Here is a 23,119-nt window from a genome sequence, read left to right on the forward strand (position 1 = left end):
GTTTTAATTTGAATCTCCCTGAGGGCTAGTGATGATGACATGTTTTCATGTGTCTGATAGCCATTTGTATGTCTTCATGGAGAAGTGTCTGTTCATATCTTCTTCCCTTTTTTTTATATGATTGTCTGTTTGGTGTGTGTTGAGTTTGAGGAGTTCATTATAGATCCTGGATATCAACCTTTTGTCTGTACTGTCATTTGCAAATATCTTCTCCCATTCCGTGGGTTGCCTCTTTGTTTTCTTGACTGTTTCCTTTGCTGTGCAGAAGCTTTTGATTTTGATGAGGTCCCAAAAGTATATTTTCACTTTTGTTTCCTTTGCCTTTGGAGACATATCTTGAAAGAAGTTGCTGTGGCTGATATCGAAGAGATTACTGTCTATGTTCTCCTCTAGGATTCTGATGGATTCCTGTCTCACGTTGGGGTCTTTTATCCATTTTGAGTTTATCTTTGTGTACAGTATAAGAGAATGGTCAAGTTTCATTCTTCTACTTATAGCTGTCCAGTTTTCCAAGCACCATTTATTGAAGAGACTGTCTTTTATCCACTGTATGTTTTTTCCTGTTTTGTTGAAGATTATTTGCCCATAGAGTTGAGGGTCCATATCTGGGCTCTCTACTCTGTTCCACTGGTCTATGTGTCTGTTTTTATGCCAGTACCATGCTGTCTTGGTGATCACAGCTTTGTAATAAAGCTTGAAATCAGGTAACTGATGCCCCCAGTTTTATTTTTGTTTTTCAACATTTCCTTAGCTAAGGAAATGTTAACAAGGTTTCTTAAAGAAAACCTCTACTGCACTCTCTAAGTCCCACACCATGAGGCTGGTAAAGGGGGTGGGGAGGAAAAGGTGTGGAGTATTACTGAATGCCTTTTCAAAACCCAGCATTGTGTATTTGAGAAGTAAAGTAAATGCTGTGGTCATTATCAATGATGTCTAGAACTCTGAAGGGTATAAGAAGTGTCTTATTGATGATTATGTTATTGCTTCAATGATAGCATATCTAGAGAGATGGATGAGTACTATTCCTTGTAAGTGTCCACCATGGTCAAAAAATAGTAAGTAGCAAGTTAGTGATCCCATAAAATATATTTTTCATTGGCTAATGGAGAGTTCCCAGGGAAATGAGTCAGTGGCACATTTTCCCACATGTTGTACATGAATCAGTCACTACATTATTCAGGGCTCAGGAGGAGAGTCGCTTTCCTTCTTCTCAGGACCACAGGGCAGTGGCTTCTCTGTGGCCTGATATTTCATGGGCCCACCAGTCCAAAGTTATATCAGATCTGAGGTTATGTTAATGTGTCTCAGAAATCAAAGCCAATCTATCTGCCTTTGAATTGCAGTGAGCCCCTGAAAAGTGAATTTTAGTATGCGGAGAATATGTGTGGGCTTAATTTGTATTTTTGAGTACAACCAGTGCTCAATGCAATCCGTGCCCTCTATAATACCCACAACCTGGTACCCCAACCTCCAACCCCCCCGCCACTTCAAACCCCTCAGATTGTTTTTCAGAGTCCATAATCTCTCATGATTCACTGCTCCTTCCAATTTCCCCCAACTCCCTTCTCCTCTCTAACACCCCTTGTCCTCCATGCTATTTGTTATGCTCCACAAATAAGTGAAACCATATGATAATTGACTCTCTCTGCTTGACTTATTTCACTCAGCATCATCTCTTGCAGTCCTGTCCATGTTGATAAAAAGTTGGGTATTCATCCTTTCTGATGGAGGCATAATACTCCATAGTGTATATGGACCACATCTTCCTTATCCATTTGTCCGTTGAAGGGCATCTTGGTTCTTTCCATACTTTGACAACTGTGACCATTGCTGCTATAAACATTGGGGTACAGATGGCCCTTCTTTTCACTACATCTGTATCTTTGGGGTAAATACACAGGAGTGCAATTGCAAGGTCATAGGGAAGCTCTATTTTTAATTTCTTGAGGAATCTCCACACTGTTCTCCAAAGAGGCTGCACCAACTTGCATTCCCACCAACAGTGGAAGAGGGCTTCCCTTTCTCCACATCCTCTCCAACACATGTTGTTTCCTGTCTTGTTAATTTTGGCCATTCTAACTGGTGTAAGGTGATATCTCAATGTGGTTTTAATTTGAATCTCCCTGAGGGCTAATGATGATGAACATTTTTTCATGTGTCTGATAGCCATTTGTATGTCTTCATTGGAGAAGTGTCTGTTCATATCTTCTGCCCATTTTTTGATATGTTTGCTTGTTTCATGTGTGTTGAGTTTGAGGAGTTCATTATAGATCCTGGATATCAACCTTTTGTCTGTACTGTCATTTGCAAATATCTTCTCCCATTCCATGAGTTGCCTCTTTGTTTTTCTGACTGTTTCCTTTGCTGTGCAGAAGCTTTTGATTTTGATGAAGTCCCAAAACTTTATTTTCGCTTTTGTTTCCTTTGCCTTTGGAGACATATCTTGAAAGAAGTTGCTGTGGCTGATATGGAAGAGATTACTGCCTATGTTCTCCTCTAGGATTAAAATCAGGACTTTTAAAAAGTCTGCTCCATGGAAGGACATCGCTCCAGAGGCAAAACCGCAGGGAAGCCAATGCAGGGTCAGCATAACCCCAGGTCCCGCAGGGTCACAGAAGTACTGGGGGTGTCTGAGTGTCACAGAGCTTGCAGATAGTAGAGCGGGGAAGCCGGCTACAGCGACAAAGCCAAGGAGTGAGCTCTCAACTCAGGTTTACCTTGAACAGGTCGCAGGCTGGGTGACCTCAAAGTGCAGCCGGAGGCCACAGAGATGGAAGCGACCAGGCGCTTTTTTGACCAATTGAGAGCTTTCCTCCATTAGCAACCAGAGGCCAGGGAGGCAGGGGCAGTTCGGCGTTTTTCTCTGAGGGCACACTGAGGAGCGGGACCCCAAGCTCTCGGCTACTCCGGGCCGGAGATTTGGGAGGCCGCCATCTTCATTCCCATCCTCCAGAACTCTACAAAAAGCACTCAGGGAACAAAAGCTCCCCAAAGCAAACCTGAACAGATTACTTAGCAGTGCAATTCCACCTGGGGCAAAGACACTTGAGAATCACTACAACAGGCCACTCCCACAGAAGATCAACAAGAAACCCAGCCAAGACCAACTTCTCTCACTAAGGAGAAAGCAAATATTATCTGGACAAAATGACAAGGCGGAAAAACTCACCACAAAAAAAAAAACAAGAGGCAATACCGAAGGCTGGGGACCTAATCAATATGGACACTGGTAATATGACAGATCTAGAGTTTAGAATGATGATTCTCAAGGTTCTAGCCGGGCTCAAAAAAGTCATCAAAGATATTAGAGAAACCCTTTCCAGAGAGATAAAAGCCCTTTCTGGAGAAATAAAAGAACTAAAATCTAACCAAGTTGAAATAAAAAAAAAAAACTATTAATGAGGTGCAATCAAAAATGGAGGCTCTTACTGCTAGGCTAAATGAGGCAGAAGAAAGAATTAGTGATATAAAAGACCAAATGACGGAGAATAAAGAAGCTGAGCAAAAGAGAGACAAACAAATACTAGACCACCAGGAGAGAATTCGAGAGATAAGTGACACCATAAGACGACACAACATTAGAATAATTGGGATTCCATAAAAAGAAAAAAGAGAGAGGGGAGCAGAAGGTATATTGGAGAGAATTATTGTAGAGAATTTCCCTAATATGGCAAAGGGAACAAAGAACAAAATCCAGGAAATGCTAAGAACGCCCCTCAAAATCAATAAAAATGGGTCCACACCTCATCACTTAATAGTAAAATTCACAGCTCTTAGCGACAAAGAGAAATCCTGAAAGCAGCCCAGGAAAAGAAGTCTGTAACATAAAAGGGTAAAAATATTAGATTGGCAGCAGAACTATCCACAGAGACCTGGCAGGCTGGAAAAAACTGGCATGATATATTCAGAGCACTAAACGAGAAAAACATGCAGCCAAGAATACTATATCCAGCTAGACTATCATTGAAAATAGAAGGAGAGATAAAAAGCTTCCAGGACAAACAAAAACTGAAAGAATTTGCAAACACCAAGCCAGCTTTACAGGAAATATAGAAAGGGGTGCTCTAAGAAAAGAGAGACCCTAAAAGTAGTAGATCAGAAAGAAACAGAGACAATATACAGTAGCAGTCACCTTACAAACAATACAATGGCACTAAATTCATACCTCTCAATAGTTACCCTGAATGTTAAGGGGCTAAATGCCCCAATCAAAAGACACAGGGTATCATAATGGATTTAAAAAAAAAAAAAAAAACATCAATATGCTGCCTACAAGAAACTCATTTTAGACCCAAAGACACCTCCAGATTTAAAGTGAGGGCGTGGAAAACAATGTACCATGCTAAGGGACATCAGAAGAAAGCAGGAGTGGCAATCCTTATATCAGATCAATTAGATTTTAAGCCAAAGACTATAATAAGAGATGAGGAAGGACACTATATCATACTCAAAGGGTCTGTCCAACAAGAAGATCTAACAATTTTAAATATCTATGCCCCTAACATGAGAGTAGCCAACTATATAAGCCAAATAATAATAAAATCAAAGAAATACATCGACAATAATACAATAATATAGGGGACTTTAACACTCCCCTCACTGAAATGGACAGATCATCCAAGCAAAAGATCAACAAGGAAATAAAGGCCTTAAATGACACACTGGACCAGATGGACATCACATATATATTCAGAACATTCCATCCCTAAGCAACAGAATATACATTCTTCTCTAGTGCACATGGAACATTCTCCAGAATAGACCACATCCTGGGTCATAAATCAGGTCTCAACCAGTATCAAAAGATTGGAATCATTCCCCACATTTTTTCAGACCACAATGCTCTGAAGCTAGAACTCAATCATAAGAGTAAATTTGGAAAGAACCCAAATACATGGAGACTAAACAGTATCCTTCTAAAGAATGAATGGGTCAACCGGGAAATTAAAGAAGAATTGAAAAAAATCATGGAAACAAATGATAATCAAAACACAACGGTTGAAAATCTGTGGGACACAACAAAGGCAGTCCTGAGAGGAAAATATATAGTGGTACAAGCCTTTCTCAAGAAACAAGAAAGGTCTCAAAATACACAACCCAACCCTACACCTAAAGTGGCTGGAGAAAGAACAACAAAGAAAGCCTAAACCCAGCAGGAGAAGAGATATCATAAAGATCAGAGCAGAAATCAATGAAATAGAAACTAAAAAAACAATAGAACAAATAAACGAAACTAGGAGCTGGTTCTTTGAAAGAATTAATAAAATTGATAAACCCCTGGCCCGACTTATCAAAAAGAAAAGAGAAAGGACCCAAATAAATAAAACCATGAATGAAAGAGGAGAGATCACAACCAACACTAAAGAAATACAAAGAGTTATGAGAACGTACTATGAGCAACTCTACACCAACAAATTCGACAATCTGGAAGAAACGGATATATTTCTAGAGACGTATAAACTACTGCAACTGAACCAGGAAGAAATAGAAAACCTGAACAGACCCATAACCAGTAAGGAGATTGAAACAGTCATCAAAAATCTCCAAACAAATAAAAGTTCAGGGCCAGAAGGCTACCCGGGGGATTTGTACCAAACATTTAAAGAAGAATTAATTCCTATTCTCCTGAAACTGTTCCAAAAAATAGAAATGGAAGGAAAACTTCCAAACTCATTTTATGAGGCCAGCATTACCTTGATCCCAAAATCAGACAAGGATCCCATCAAAGAAGAGAATTACAGACCAATATCCTTGATGAACACAGATGTGAAAATTCACACCAAAATACTGGCCAATAGGATCCAACAGTACATTAAAGGATTATTCACCACGACCAAGTGGGATTTATCCCAGGGCAGCAAGGTTGGTTCAACATCCGCAAATCAATCAATGTGAAACAACGCATTAATAAAAGAAAGAATAAGAACCATATGATACTCTAATATATGCTGAAAAAGCATTTGACAAAGTGCAGCATTCCTTCCTGGTCAAAACTCTTCAAAGTGTAGAGATAGAGGGTATATACCTCAATATTTTCAAAGCCATCTATGAAAAAAACCACTGCAAATATCATTCTCAATGGATAAAAACCAAAAGCTTTTCTGCTAAGGTCAGGAACACAGCAAGGGTGTCCGTTATCACCACTGCTATTCAACATAGTACTAGAAGTCCTAGCCTCAGCAATCAGACAACAAAAAGAAATTAAAGGCATCCAAATCGTCAAAGAAGAAGTCAATCTCTCACTCTTTGCAGATGATATGATACTATATGTGGAAAACCCAGAAGGCTCCACTCCAAAACGGCTAGAACTGGTACAGTAATTCAGTAAAGTGTCAGGATATAAAATCAATGCATAGAAATCAGTTGCATTTCTTTACACTAACAACAAGACAGAAGAAAGAGACATTAAGGAGTCAGTCCCATTTACAATTACACCCAAAACCATAAGATACCTTGGAATAAACATAACCAAAGAGACAAAGAATCTATACTCAGAGTACTATAAAGTACTCATGAAAGAAATGGAGAAAGACACACAGAAATGGAAAAATGTTCCATGCTCATGGGTTGGAAGAACAAATATTGTGAAAATGACTATTCTACCTAAAGCAATCTACACATTCAATGCAATCCCTATCAAAATTCCATCTTTTTTTTTTCAAAGAAATAGAACAAACAACCCTAAAATTTATATGGAACCAGAAAAGACCTCGGATAGCCAAAGGAATATTGAAAAAGAAAGCCAAAGTTTGGTGGCATCACTATTTCAGACTTCAAGCTCTATTACAAAGCTGTCATCATCAAGACAGCATGGTACTGGCACAAAAACAAACACATAAGTCAATGGAACAGAATAGAGAGCCCAGAAATAGACCCTCAACTCTATGGTCAACTAATCTTTGACAAAGCAGGAAGGAATGTCCAATGGAAAAAAGACAGCCTCTTCAACAAATGGTGTTGGGAAAATTGGACAGCCACATGCAAAAAAATGAAATTGGACTATTTCCTTATACCACACATGAAAATAGACTCAAAATGGATGAAGGACCTCAATGTGAGAAAGGAATCCATCAAAACCCTTGAGGAGAACACAGGCAGCAACCTCTTTGACCTCAACCATAGCAACTTCTTCCTAGGAACATCGCCAAAGACAACAGAAGCAAGGGCAAAAATGAACTATAGGGATTTCATCAAGATTAAAATCCTTTTCACAGCAAAGAAAGACAACAAAAGATATTTGCAAACAACATATCAGATAAAGGGCTAGTATCCAAAATTAATAAAGAGCTTAGCAAACTCAACACCCAAAAAACAAATAATCCAATCAAGGAATGGGCAGAGGACATGAACCGACATTTCTGCAAAGAAAACATGCAGATGGCCAACAGACACATGAAAAGGTGCTCCACATCATTCAGCATCAGGGAAATACAAATCAAAACCACAATGAGATACCACCTCACACCAGTCCGAATGGCTAAAATTAACAAGTCAAGAAATGACAGATGCTGGCGAGGATGTGGAGAGAAAGGAACCCTCCTACACTGTTTGGGGGAATGCAAGCTAGTACAACTGCTCTAGAAAACAGTGCGGAGGTTCCTCAAAAAAACTGAAAATAGAACTACCCTATGACCCAGCGATTGCACTACTGGGTATACATCCTGAAGATACAAAAGTGGTGCTCCGAAGGGGCATGTGCACCCGAATGGTTATTGTTGTGTTTTTGTTAATTAATTTATTTATTTTCAGAAAAACATTATTCATTATTTTTTCACCACACCCAGTGCTCTATGCAATTCGTGCCCTCTATAATACCCACCACCTGGTACCCCAACCTCCCACCCCCCCGCCACTTCAAACCCCTCAGATTGTTTTACAGAGTCCATAGTCTCTCATGATCCACCTCCCCTTCCAATTTACCCCAACCCCCTTCTCCTCTCTAACACCCCTTTTCCTCCATGATATTTGTTATGCTCCACAAATAAGTGAAACCACATGATAATTGACTCTCTCTGCTTGACTTATTTCAATCAGCATCATCTCTTCCAGTCGCGTCCATGTTGATACAAAAGTTGGGTATTCACCTTTCTGATGGAGGCATAAAACTCCATAGTGCATATGGACCACATCTTCCTTATCCTTTCATCCGTTAAAGGGCATCTTGGTTCTTTCCATAGTTTGGTGACCATGGCCATTGCTGCTATAAACATTGGGGTACAGATGGCCCTTCTTTTCACTACATCTGTATCTTTGGGGTAAATACCCAGTAGTGCAATTGCAGGTCATAGGGAACTTCTATTTTTTTTTAATTTATTTATTTATTTATTTATTTATTTATTTGACAGAGAAAAATCACAAGTAGATGGAGAGGCAGGCAGAGAGAGAGAGGGAAGCAGGCTCCCACTGAGCAGAGAGCCTGATGCGGGACTCAATCCCAGGACCCTGAGATCATGACCTGAGCCGAAGGCAGCGGCTCAACCCACTGAGCCACCCAGGCGCCCCAGGGGAAGTTCTATTTTTAATTTCTTGAGGAATCTCCACACTGTTCTCCAAAGAGGCTGCACCAACTTGCATTCCCACCAACAGTGGAAGAGGGTTCCCCTTTCTCCGCATCCTCTCCAACACATGTTGTTTCCTGTCTTGTTAATTTTGGCCATTCTAACTGGTGTAAGGTGATATCTCAATGGGGTTTTAATTTGAATCTTCCTGAGAGCTAGTGATGATAAACATTTTTTCATGTGCCTGATAGCCATTTGTATGTCTTCATTGGAGAAGTATCTATATAGGGATACAGGGAACATTCCTGAACCTCATCAAATCTATCTATGAAAGACCCACAGCAAATATCATCCTCAATGGGAAAAAGCTTGCAGCCTTCCCGTTGAGGTCAGGAGAAAGACAAGGATGCCCACTCTCACCACTCTTGTTCAACATAGTATTAGAAGTCCTAGCAACAGCAATCCGACACCAAAGAGAAATAAAATGTACCCAAATTGGAATGAAGAAGTCAAACTCTCTCTATTCGCAGATGACATGATTCTTTATATGGAAAACCCAAAAGACTCCACCCCCAAACTACTAGAACTCATACAGCAATTCAGCAACGTGGCAGGATACAAAGTCAATGTGCAGAAATCAGTGGCTTTCTTATACACTAACAGTGAAAATACAGAAAGGGAAATTAGAGAATCGATTCCATTTACTATAGCACCAAGAACCATAAGAAACCTGGGAATCAACCTAACCAAAGAGGTAAAGGATCTGTACTTGAGGAACTACAGAAATTGAAAGAAACTGAAAGAAAGAAATTGAAGAAGACACAAAAAGATGGAAGACCATTCCATGCTCTTGGGTTGGAAGAATAAACATTGTTAAAATGTCTATACTGCCTAGAGCAATATATACTTTTAATGCCATTCCAATCAAAATTCCACCGGTATTCTTCAAAGAGCTGGAGCAAATAATCCAAAAATTTGTATGGAATCAGAAGAGACCCTGAATCGCTAAGGAAATGTTGAAAAACAAAAATAAAGCTGGAGGCATCACGTTACCTGATTTCAAGCTTTATTACAAAGCTGTGATCACCAAGACAGCATGGTACTGGCATAAAAACAGACACATAGACCAGTGGAACAGAGTAGGGAGCCTAGATATGGACCCTCAACTCTATGGTCAACTAATCTTCAACAAAACAGGAAAAAATATACAGTGGAAAAAAGACAGTCTCTTCAATAAATGGTGCTGGGAAAACTGGACAGCTATATGCAGAAGAATGAAACTCGACCATTCTCTTACACAGTACACAAAGATAAACTCAAAATGGATAAAAGACCTCAATGTGAGACAGGAATCCATCAGAATCCTAGAGGAGAACATAGACAGTAATCTCTTCGATATCAGCCACAGCAACTTCTTTCAAGATATGTCTCCAAAGGCAAAGGAAACAAAAGCGAAAATATACTTTTGGGACTTCATCAAAATCAAAGGCTTCTGCACAGCAAAGGAAACAGTCAAGAAAACAAAGATGCAACCCACGGAATGGGAGAAGATATTTGCAAATGACAGTACAGACAAAAGGTTGATATCCAGGATCTATAATGAACTCCTCAAACTCAACACACACCAAACAGGCAAACACATCAAAAAATGGGCAGAAGATATGAACACCCGAATGTTTATAGCAGCAATGTCCACCATAGCCAAATTATGGAAAGAACCTAGGTGTCCATCAACAGATGAATGCATAAAGAAAATGTGGTATATATACACAATGGAATACTATGCAGCCATCAAAAAATGAAATCTTGCCATTTGCAAAGACGTGGATGGAACTAGAGGGTATTATGCTTAATGAAATAAGCCATTCAGAGAAAGACACCTATCATATGATCTCCCTGATATGAGGAAGTGAAGATGTAATGTGGGGGGTTGGCGGTAGGAAAAATAAATGAAAGAAGATGGGATTGGGAGGGAGACAAACCATAAAAGACTCAATCTCAAAAAACAGAGTGAGGGTTGCTGGGGGGCGGGGGGGCGAGCAAGGATGGTGGGGATATGGACATTGGGGAGAGTATGTGCTATGATGAATGCTGTGAAATGTGTGAACCTGGTGATTCACAGACCTGTACCCCTGGGGATAAAAATACGTTATATGTTTATTTAAAATAATAATAAATAAATAAATTTTTTCAAAGGATTACGGTAATTCACTGTGAAGTGAATTCATTTATTTCAGGTTTGGGCACTGACAAAACTGGGTTATTAAAGAGAAAGAAAATAGGAAGAATGAGTAGGCCAGGCACACCAATCCCCAGGGATCTCACTCCATTGCTCTTAACTTCACAAACTTCATGTCTGTGACACATTCTCTCATGAAACCCATATTAAGGTCTCTCTGGACCTTCTCTCCTCAGCCATATGTTTACAACTTGTTCTCGAAGTTGTCAACAATTGAGGTTCATGTGAAGCATTTAAACTTAAGTCCACCGGGCATGTTTATCTTCTTCAGGAAATTGATCCCCATGTGACTGTTTTCAAAAGAGCAGATAAAATCTGTGTCGTTCTGCCTAACATACAAACTGCAGAGAAGCCCAAACTCTTCCTTCTGACTTCAAGATAATCTCCCTTAGAACGAAAATATTAAGGAATTTTCCATCTATCAAAGTCCACTCTTCTGTCATTGCTGGGATGAGGGTTATTTGTTTATTTCTTTTTCATTATATGTGTAAAGGACTATGTCTCTCAGGTACTATAATTGGATTCTGGTTTGGATTCATAGAATGAAAGGTAGTATGCTTCCTAGGTAAGCCCCACACACTTGGGTACTTTCATTAAGAGAAGAATATAATGTCTACCTGCAGAATCTAAGGAAAAAAAAAACCAACAAAACAAAAGACAAACAGACTCATAGACACAAAAATGAGCTGATGGTTACCAGAGTGTGGAGAAGCTGGGGGGAGGGAAGCAAAATAGGTGAAGAAGATTAACAGGTATAAACTTCAAGTTATAAAATGAATAAGTCACAGGGATATAATGTATAACATAAGTGACAATCAATAATGTTCTAATATTTTTATGGTGGCAGATAGTAACTAGACCTATTGTGGTGACCATTTCATAATGCATAAAAATGTCAAATCACTATGCTGCACACCTGAAATTAATGTAATATTGTATGTCAATTATAATTCAATTTCTTAAAATAAGTACATATAGTCACTTATGGCTAGTGACTCCAGCAACAAAAGGAGAGAAAAAAGAGTAGAATGTTGATGGGAAGCCAGTAGACAGCATGTTAAATTTGATAATACTCAGAGACTCATGTGGCACATATCACCTTTGATTTACCTCTTAGGAACAGACAACCATCACACTGCAGTCATTCAGATTGTCAAGGATATGAACACAGTGTGTTTATAAAGTCACTGATATTATTCTATAAATGTGGATCATGAAGTCAATCAATTGTGAAAACTGGGATGAAAATGTAGTACTTGCTAACGACCACAGGTTAGTACAAACAGGAGGGGAAGGCTGAAGGCAAATCCATGTTTAATATTGCCTCCTGCCCCCAACAGTTGTATGGATTAATGGGGAGATTGACAAGAAGGATCCTGACGATATGATTTTTTCTAACCTGTAGGCAAGTGAAGTAGATGGGCCTTTCTATTGTCTTTGCCTCTGAATCAGAAAAATCCAAAAATGCACACAGGACACCATGGCCAAAGTTTCCTTATTTGAGGATTTCCCATTTATCTGCAAAGGACTCTTCTTGTGAGAAACATGAATGTCCCTCTTCCTGGTTTCTATATGCCAAGAATAGAGACAAGGAACATTTGAGGCATGATAAACTGTCATCTTTATTTTGCCATTTAGGAAACTTTAAGACTTTGAGTAAAATCCACTCTGAGGTGCTGTCTGTGGAAATTTCAAAATCTCTATTCTCAGAGATATATCCCAAATCTACCTATAATACTTGGAACATGGCAGGGTTGCCTGGGTGGCTCAGTCTGTTAAGCTACTGCTTTCCGCTCAGGTTGTGATGCCAGGATCCTGGGATCATGTCTTGGATGGGGTTCCTTGCTTGGCAGGGAGCCTGTTTCTCCCTCTACCTGCTCTGCCTGCCACTCCCCCTGCTTGTGCTTTCTCTCTCTCGACAAATAAATAGATAAAATCTTTTAAAAAAGAAAGGACTTTGAACATGGCAGAAAAACATATAAGAAAATGCTAATTATTATGATTTATGGATACCACTGCCTTGTTCATATAGTCAAAAATGCTCACAATATGAGATCATACTGAACCAAAGATCTTAAAAGCCTGCAACAAATTTGTGCTTCCAAAGAATAGGGGCACATAAAAATCATTTATGCTTCAAAACCTATAACTGTATTCATGTGAAGTATGTCCTAATGGTTGCTGAAACGAGGAAGTCAGAGATTTGGACAATAATGGAGATGAGGATCTATGGCAGACAGCCAGTGAAACGCCAAATACTACAGGGAAGGGGGAAGAGCACAACAAGGGGAAAGAGAAGCACAGAAAACAGAATCTGATAGAAATAGTTCCACAAAGAAAACAGAAGTATGAGAAATTAATAGAGTCAGAGAAAAGTGCTTAAATATTCAGATTTTGTAAACATTTTGGGATTAAAGGATAGATTCAAAATGTTATTCTTCTGTGGAAAAAAATTGAGTAATTATTCTTTAACAGAGTCTAGTAAGTGTCCAGGAATATATCAACTTGGGGAATTAAAAAGAATTTAGGAAAAAGGGCTTTCACACAGAAGATAACTGGGCCTCCATGGAGCAAAGGCCAGAGCAAACTGATGCTAGTTTAGGTCAACTGCATAGAGAGGAATATATGACGTGACTCATTAGGATCAGTTTTGTTTCTCCTACCCTGAGAAACTTGAGTTTTCATCACTCACCTCTCTCCTTCAGATCTCCTAAAGGTCAACTATGAAAAACAGGACGTTGACTGAATTTATTCTGTTGGGCTTCACAAATCAACCTGAGGTCCAGGCTGTGATATTCATCTTCCTGTTCCTCACCTACATATTAAGTGTCCTAGGAAATCTGACTATCATCATTCTCACTCTAGTAGACCCTCACCTCCAGACCCCCATGTATTTCTTCCTCCGGAATTTCTCCTTCTTAGAAGTTTCCTTCACATCCATTTTTATTCCCAGATTTCTGACCAGTGTGACAACAGGAAATAAAGTCATCAGTTTTGCTGGATGCTTGATTCAGTATTTTTTTGCTATATTTCTTGGAGCAACAGAGTTTTACCTCTTGGCTTCTATGTCCTATGACCGCTATGTTGCCATCTGCAAACCCCTGCATTACCTGACCATCATGAGCAACAGGGTCTGCATACAACTCGTGTTCTGCTCCTGGCTGGGGGGATTCCTAGCTATCTTACCCCCAATCATCCTGATGAGCCAGGTAGATTTCTGTGCTTCCAATGTTCTGAATCACTATTACTGTGACTATGGGCCCCTTCTGGAGCTGGCCTGCTCAGACACAAGACTCCTAGAAGTGATGGTCATCTTCCTGGCAGTTGTGACTCTGGTGGTTACTCTGCTGCTGGTGACTTTTTCTTATACATACATTATCAGGACCATTTTGAGGATCCCTTCTGCCCAGCAAAGGACAAAGGCTTTTTCCACTTGTTCCTCTCACATGATTGTCATCTCCCTCTCCTATGGCAGCTGCATGTTTATGTACATCAATCCCTCTGCAAAAGAAGAAGGTGCCTTCAACAAAGGAATAGCTGTGCTCATTACCTCAATTACTCCCTTGTTAAACCCCTTCATTTATACTCTAAGAAATCAGCAAGTGAAGCAAGCATTCAAGGACACCATCAAAAAGATTGTGAAGCTTTAAAACACAATACATTTCCATGAAAAGTATCTTGCACATACTAAATATGTACTAAGTGTCTACTATGTCTCAGATGCTGAACTGGCTCTTGAGGATAAAAATAGGAATGACATAGGTCCTAAGTTCAAGGAATCTGCAGCATGGAATGGCAGAAAGGTGTTAAACTGTAAATTTATGTAGTAAGTTTACCAAAAATAAAAGAAAAGGTAAGTGCTATTAGAGAGCAAGAATGAGAATCCATAAAAAGAACAGCTGGAGGGAGTTAATTATTTTCCAGAAATGACCTGAAATGTAAAAGGCAAAAGACATTGCTTATTTAGAAGAGTGGAAGGATAAGAATTTAGAATGAGAAGAAGGGACCATCATGAAGGTATTATTTAATTACAAACTCCAGAGTCAGTGGACATTGGTGAGTCAAGAGAAGTTTTGAGGAAAGAAGTTATATCCTCAGCATTATTTTGAAGGAAATCTGGCATTGGCATTGCTCTTCCTCAGTAATCCCTGGAGAGTATGTTTTGGACAAAGTGTGAATAATTTTTATTCTTCTCCCCTTTGTCATTCATCTTTCAATTGTAGCCATTACAAATTTCATTCCTCCCTAAAGGAAAATAAAAAGGGTATACATTTGATCCACATTTCTCCAAATGAGGTGAAAATCCCCCAAGACTTTTCAACTTACATTTTCTAGAAGCTGTGGTTAGAAGAGTCTTCTAGAGCCAGGGTTGAAAGCCTCCCTCTTCTAGACAAAATCTATTGTTGCTTTTCTGGCTGGGATCTTTTTAGGTTAATGGCTGAGATCTCCCACGCTCTCTCTTTGATAGTTTCTGGTGATTTCTTTTTCTATTGTAATTTTATTTTCATCTGCTTGTTTACTTTTGTTAGATATTAGAAAGGACAATTTTTTTTCATTTTTTTATTATGTTATGTTAGTCACCATACAGTAAATCATTATTTTTTGATGTATTGTTCCATGACTCATTCTTTACATATAACACCCAGTGCTCCATACAATCTCTGCCCTCTTTAATACCCATCACCAGGTTCACCCATCCCACCTGCCTTTTAAAACCCTCAGTTTGTTTCCCAGAGTCCATAATCTCTCATGGTTCATCTCCCCATCCCATTTATCTCCCTTCATTTTTTTCTTCACTCTCCTAATGTCTTCCATGCTATTCCTTATGTTCCACAAATAAGTGAAACCATATGATAACTGACTCTCTGCTTGACTTGTTTCACTGAGCATAACCTCCTCCAATTCCATCCATGTTGATGCAAAATTTGGGTGTTCATCCTTTCTGATGACTGAGTAATATTCCATTCTGTATACGGACCGCATCTTCTTTATCCATTTTTCTGCTGAAGGGCATCTCAGTTCTTTCAAAAGTTTGGCTATTGTGGACATTGCTGCTATGAACATTGGGGTGCATATGGCCATTCTTTTCACTACATCTGTATCTTTGGGGTAAATACCAAGTAGTGCGACTGCTCGGTCACAGGGTAGCTCTATTTTTAATTTTTTGAGGAACTTCCATACTGTTTTCCAAAGTGGCTGCACCAACTTCCATTCCCACCAACAGTGTAAGAGGGTTCCCCTTTCTCTACAACCTCTCCAACACTTGTTTTTTCTTGCCTTATCAGTTTTTGCCATTCTAACTAGTATAAGGTTGTATCTCAATGTGGTTTTGATTTGAATTTCCCTGATGGCAAGAAAGGACAAATTCCATAATATTATTCCATTCTTTTAACTTTTCCCAAGTTTCTGTTTTTGTTTATAACATAAGCCATGGATGCCTGTTTCATAAACTGAAAATGAATAAAACGTATTAATATGGATTTATATTTGGAATGTTCCAAATTATGAGTCTTAGCAACCAAATGGGAATAGACTACCCAAGCAAGAACTCTACACATGGATTCAAGGTCACAACAGCTTGAATATGAACTGGTGGTGGTAGGGTCTCAACTTCAAAGGAACTGAAAACATTTTTTGGAATGCTGAGTACTTGAATGCCATACCATTCATTTGTAGGGATTCATTCATAGCTTAGTAATATCCTAATGCACGCAGATCATTCATTACCATTTGAGGTAAAAGTAGAACATCACCTGGTGTGTTCACATGTTTTATATGTGGTAATATTGTTGAGTGGAATGACGCTTCTTGGACATTTAAGAAACAAACTGTATTGGACTGGTTATGAGAGAAAATTTCCAGAATCAGAAAATATTGAAGACTGCATGGTATTTAGAATAAAAAGTCTTATATGTAAAGCTGTTGCTATTGTGAATATCTGGGTTTCATGGTGGTTAAGCTAGAGATTAGTAATGATTTTTAATTTATTACAAATTATCGTGGAACACCATCAAAAAGACATAACCCCGGCGACTGACTGGTGAGCTGAACCTGGTACTCGGAGGCTCCTTTTCCTACCCTTGGAATGTGGTTCCCCTTGCCTTTCCCACTACCAGGGGCTGCTCCAAGGACACAGTCTTGAGATGTGGTGTTGACAACACCTGCATCACATACGTGACTGAATCCAGTTAGGGCCTCTTTATAAACTCTTAAGATGCAGCAGGCGGGTGCAGGGATTCATTTGTCTCACTGAAGCCCAAGACAAGCCTTGTAAGTAAGTTCCCCTTGCTTATTAAAAGTGCCACCTCACCACCTGGAGTGGTCTCTCTTTTTCTTCCATCTCTCCCTTCACTCTGAGTACAGAGGCTGGTTTTGGATTTCACCTGGGAAGCTCCCAAAGGGCACAAACCAACAAATACTCACTGAGCTATCAACTCACATAGAAATGTTCTTAAATAGCCACATTTCAATCATTAGGTTCATGCAAATCCACATTTCTACCAGAATCTATGATGAAGTGGAACACAATGCCATATAGTGGTCAAAAATATAGGCATTAGTTCAAATTCTAGATTCTCAACCCTCTACTAGAATTGCCTTGGGATTGTTACTAGACCTCAATAAGGCTTACTTTTCTCAAACTCTAAAATGTGGATAATAATCATGTCTATTATATACAATAGTTTTGAGCATTAAGTGAGAAAATGAGTGTAAAACATTTTAAAAGCAAATACTCAGTGTTTCATAAGTGATACCCATTATAACAATATGAACAATATCCTTCTCAAGAAACTGCAGCTTAATTAGTAAGAATAGATATTAAATTGATTGGTTTAATATAATGGGACTATAAACATGTTGGTCATTCTACTTGAAATCCCTCTGAAGCAAGGCCAGCTTATTTACATCTCTCTTATGGCCAGTTGAATCCTTCGGTAGACAGATTGACTTATCCACACTTGACACAAAGCCAGTCAGAATATTTGGCAGGAGATTATTAGAACTCACTATGTCAACTCCGTGTGCTCTGGAGATCTCTAAATATGCTGAGAAAAAGAAGAAGGGTACTTGGTGTAAGGCGAAGATTAAGAACACAAAGCAGGGCTTCACCCAGCCTTCATAATATAAGCATTTAGAAATTAATTTGAAAAGGAACATATCACCCTTTAAATAAGCTTATCAAAGGAAAAAAAAAGACAGATCATGCTCTTCTGAAACTGTTCACTAAACTGGCTTTATGCTAGCCCATATTTGGAATGTAATCCAAGTCATAGATTAGCAAAGGAATGAGTTTAATGATTCTGTGGCTGAATCTTTGGAATGTTCAATTTCTAAATGTCTGAGTTGGTGGGCTTTATCCCTCTTGTCACCACTGTAGACAAGAATCAAAAGAAGGACACTAGGGTGACTCAGTCAGTTGAGCATCTGACTCTTGGTTTCGGTTCAGGTCATGATCTCAGGATAGTGAGACTGAGTCCTGTGTCAGGCTCTGCACTGAGCATGGAGTCTGCTTGGGATTCTCTCTCACTCTCTCTTTGCCACTCCACCACCCTGCTCTCACATGCACACTCTCTCACTCTCTCTAAGACAAAATAAAAACATGAGTGCCTGAGTGGCCTCTTTGGTTAAGAAACTGCCTTTGGCTCAGGTCATGATCCCAGGGTGCTGGGATCAGGCCCCACATTGCACTCTTTGCTCACTGGAGAGTCTGCTGCTCTGCTGCCTCCCACTCCCCTTGCTTGTGCCTCATTGCACTCTCTGCCTCTTTCTCTCTGTCAAATAAACAAAATATTTTTTTATATATATAATTTTTTATTTTTTATAAACATATATTTTTATCCCCAGGGGTACAGGTCTGTGAATCACCAGGTTTACACACTTCACAGCACTCACCAAAGCACATACCCTCCCCAATGTCCATAATCCCACGCCCTTCTCCCAAACCCCCTCCCCCCAGCAACCCTAAATTTGTTTTGTGAGATTAAGAGTCACTTATGGTTTGTCTCCCTCCCAATCCCATCTTCTTTCATTTATTCTTCTCCTACCCACTTAAGCCCCCATGTTGCATCACCACTTCCTCATATCAGGGAGATCATATGAAGTTGTCTTTCTCCGCTTGACTTATTTCGCTAAGCATGATATGCTCTAGTTCCATCCATGTTGTCGCAAATGGCAAGATTTCATTTCTTTTGATGGCTGCATGGTATTCCATTGTGTATATATACCACATCTTCTTGATCCATTCATCTGTTGATGGACATCTAGGTTCTTTCCATAGTTTGGCTATTGTGGACATTGCTGCTATAAACATTCGGGTGCACGTACCCCTTTGGATCACTACGTTTGTATCTTTAGGGTAAATACCCAATAGTGCAATTGCTGGGTCATAGGGCAGTTCTATTTTCAACATTTTGAGGAACCTCCAGGCTGTTTTCCAGAGAGGTTGCACCAGCTTGCATTCCCACCAACAGTGTAGGAGGGTACCTCTTTCTCCGCATCCTCGCCAGCATCTGTCATTTCCTGACTTGTTGATTTTAGCCATTCTGACTGGTGTGAGGTGATATCGCATTGTGGTTTTGATTTGTATTTCCCTGATGCCGAGTGATATGGAGCACTTTTTTATGTGTCTGTTGGCCATCTGGATGTCTTCTTTGCAGAAATGTCTGTTCATGTGCTCTGCCCATTTCTTGATTGGATTATTTGTTCTTTGGGTGTTGAGTTTGCTAAATTCTTTATAGATTCTGGACACTAGTCCTTTATCTGATATGTCGTTTGCAAATATCTTCTCCCATTCTGTCAGTTGTCTTTTGATTTTGTTAACTGTTTCCTTTGCTGTGCAAAAGCTTTTGATCTTGATGAAATCCCAATAGTTCATTTTTGCCCTTGCTTCCCTTGCCTTTGGCGTTGTAGCTAGGAAGATGTTGCTGTAGCTGAGGTCGAAGAGGTTGCTGCCTGTGTTCTCCTCAAGGATTTTGATGGATTCCTTTCGCACATTGAGGTCCTTCATCCATTTTGAGTCTATTTTTGTGTGTGGTGTAAGGAAATGGTCCAATTTCATTTTTCTGCATGTGGCTGTCCAATTTTCCCAGCACCATTTATTGAAGAGGCTGTCTTTTTTCCATTGGACATTCTTTCCTGCTTTGTCGAAGATTTTAGTTGACCATAGAGTTGAGGGTCTATTTATGGGCACTCTATTCTGTTCCATTGATCTATATGTCTGTTTTTGTGCCAGTACCATGCTGTCTTGATGATGATAGCTTTGTAATAGAGCTTGAAGTCCGGAATTGTGATGCCACCAACGTTGGCTTTCTTTTTCAATATCCCTTTGGCTATTCGAGGTCTTTTCTGGTTCCATATAAATTCTAGAATTATTTGTCCCATTTCTTTGAAAAATATGGATGGTACTTTGATAGGAATTGCATTAAATGTGTAGATTGCTTTAGGTAGCATAGACATTTTCACAATATTTATTCTTCCAATCCAGGAGCATGGAACATTTTTCCATTTCTTTGTGTCTTCCTCAATTTCTTTCATGAGTACTTTATCGTTTTCTGAGTATAGATTCTGTGTCTCTTTGGTTAGGTTTATTCCTAGGTATCTTATGGTTTTGGGTGCAATTGTAAATGGGATTGACTCCTTAATTTCCCTTTCTTCTGTCTTGCTGTTGGTGTAGACAAATGCAACTGATTTCTGTGCATTGATTTTCTATCCTGACACTTTACTGAATTCCTGTACAAGTTCTAGCAGTTTTGGAGTGGAGTCTTTTGGGTTTTCCACATATAGTATCATATCATCAAAAGCTTTTGGACAGCAAAGGAAACAGTTAACAAAATCAAAAGACAACTGACAGAATGGGAGAAGATATTTGCAAACGACATATCAGATAAAGGACTAGTGTCCAAGATCTATAAAGAACTTAGCAAACTCAAAACCCAAAGAACAAATAATCCAATCAAGAAATGGGCAGAGCACATGAACAGACATTTCTGCAAAGAAGACATCCAGATGGCCAACAGACACATGAAAAAGTGCTCCATATCACTCGGCATCAGGGAAATACAAATCAAAACCACAATGCGATATCACCTCACACCAGTCAGAATGGCTAAAATCAACAAGTCAGGAAATGACAGATGCTGGCGAGGATGCGGAGAAAGGGGAACCCTCCTACACTGTTGGTGGGAAAGCAACCTGGTGCAGCCACTCTGGAAAACAGCATGGAGGTTCCTCAAAATGTTGAAAATAGAACTGCCCTATGACCCAGCAATTGCACTATTGGGTATTTACCCTAAAGATACAAACGTAGTGATCCAAAGGGGCACGTGCACCCGAATGTTTATAGCAGCAATGTCCACAATAGCCAAACTATGGAAAGAACCTAGATGTCCATCAACAGATGAATGGATCAAGAAGATGTGGTATATATACACAATGGAATACCATGCAGCCATCAAAAGAAATGAAATCTTGCCATTTGCGACAACATGGATGGAACTAGAGCGTATCATGCTTAGTGAAATAAGTCAAGCAGAGAAAGACAACTATCATATGATCTCCCTGATATGAGGAAGTGGTGATGCAACATGGGGGCTTAAGTGGGTAGGAGAGGAATAAATGAAAGAAGATGGGATTGGGAGGGAGACAAACCATAAGTGACTCTTAATCTCACAAAACAAACTGAGGGTTACTGGTGGGAGGGGGTTTGGGAGAAGGGCGTGGGATTATGGACATTGGGGAGGGTATGTGCTTTGGTGAGTGCTGTGAAGTGTGTAAACCTGGTGATTCACAGACCTGTACCCCTGGGGATAAAAATATATGTTTATAAAAAATAAAAAATTATTAAAAAAATAAAATAAAAAATATATATATAATGTTGTATCAGCTACACTCAAACAAAAAAAAATTTAATAAAAAATAAAATAGTAACCCTTTTCCTGTACCCTATTTCAGTTAAAAAGTGCTTTGTAACAAGTCACCCCAAATCTTAGCATCTTAGAACATAAATTTATTATTGTTTATGATTCCAGAGGTTGACTGATATCAAGTGGGTGATTCTCGCTTGATTCCATCATTTAGTTGTAATCAGATATTAACTGGCATTGGATTGATAAGAAGGCTGGCGTGGACTGTTTATCCAAGATGGCTTCCTCAGTCATGTGTCTGATGCCACAGCTGGAATGGCTGGAAGAGATGGGCTGACAAGGCATCTCTCTAGGGTCTCTCCATGGGGTTACTTACGCTTCTTGGCAATATCAAGGTATTCACAAGGCACCTGGATTCCTCCAGGGCATGTGTTCCCAAAAAAGATGGAAGTTGCAAATCTTCTCATCTCTCTAAGTCATGCAACTCTGGTTATACCACATTCTCATAATCAAAAGCATGTTATTGACCCAACCAAATTAAAAGGGAGAGAAAAGAATTTGTAGCTTGTAATGAAGAAAATGACATTGATCCACCACAAATGATGTAATCCACCATAGCCATGAATCTGAAAATGCCTCTGTGGGCAAAATTAACTACATACAATCAGTTCCATCTTCAAAAGTTCTACTATTTGCAGAGTCTTTGTCCTCTCACCCTCATTAGTTCACCAGATATCTGATGCTTTAAGCCAATACTTTTGGTGTTGTACCTGGCTTTCCTGGAAGTTCTTGGAACAATTACTGGTAGAGGTAGAAATCTACCAATAAACTCTAACAACTAGAAAATTACACTTCTTTGTATTGTTGGGGTTTTGTCAGTTGTCTTGTCATCATCTTTAATATGCTCACATAGAAAAGGAAAGGGAATATAATTATATTCCTAATTTCATACACATTCACATACTGTTTTATTATTTTTATTTTTTTTATTTCTTTTCAGTGTTCCCAAATTCATTGTTTGTGCACCACATCAAGAGCTCCATGCAATACATGCCCTCCTTAATACCCACCACCAGGCTCACCTAACCTCCCACCCCCCTCCCCTTCAAAACCCTCAGTTTGTTTCTCAGGGTCCACAGTCTCTCATGATCCATCTCCCCTTTCAATTTCCCCCAACTCCCTTCTCCTCTCCATCTCCCCATGTCCTCCATGTTATTCCTTATGCTCCACAAATAACTGAAACCATATGATAATTCACTCTCTCTACTTAACTTATTTAGCATAATCTCTTCCAGTCCCATCTATGTTGATACAAAAGTTGGGTATTCATCCTTTCCGATGGAGGTGTAATACACCCTTGTATATATGGACAATATCTTCTTTTTTTTTAAGATTTTATTTATTTGACAGAGATCACAAGTAGGCAGAGAGAGAGAGAGGAAGGGAAGCAAGCTCCCCGCTGAGCAGAGAGCCCGATGCAGGGCTCCATTCCAGGACACTGAGATCATGACCTGAGCTAA

The 23,119-nt window shown here is 39.4% G+C and overlaps 1 protein-coding gene across 1 annotated transcript; it reads left to right on the forward strand.

Moving 5' to 3' along the window:
• The first annotated feature begins 13,460 nt into the window (after positions 1 to 13,460).
• Positions 13,461 to 14,387, forward strand: LOC101691577 (olfactory receptor 6C4). Its single transcript, XM_004773030.1, has one exon. It carries the CDS (start codon positions 13,461 to 13,463, stop codon positions 14,385 to 14,387), a length of 927 nt encoding a protein of 308 aa, XP_004773087.1.
• The last annotated feature ends 8,732 nt before the right edge of the window (positions 14,388 to 23,119 follow it).

The sequence above is a fragment of the Mustela putorius genome, unplaced genomic scaffold (assembly GCF_011764305.1).
Source record: "Mustela putorius furo isolate JIRA1106 unplaced genomic scaffold, ASM1176430v1.1 tig00003988_pilon_pilon_pilon, whole genome shotgun sequence".
Classification (NCBI taxonomy): Eukaryota; Metazoa; Chordata; class Mammalia; order Carnivora; family Mustelidae; genus Mustela; species Mustela putorius.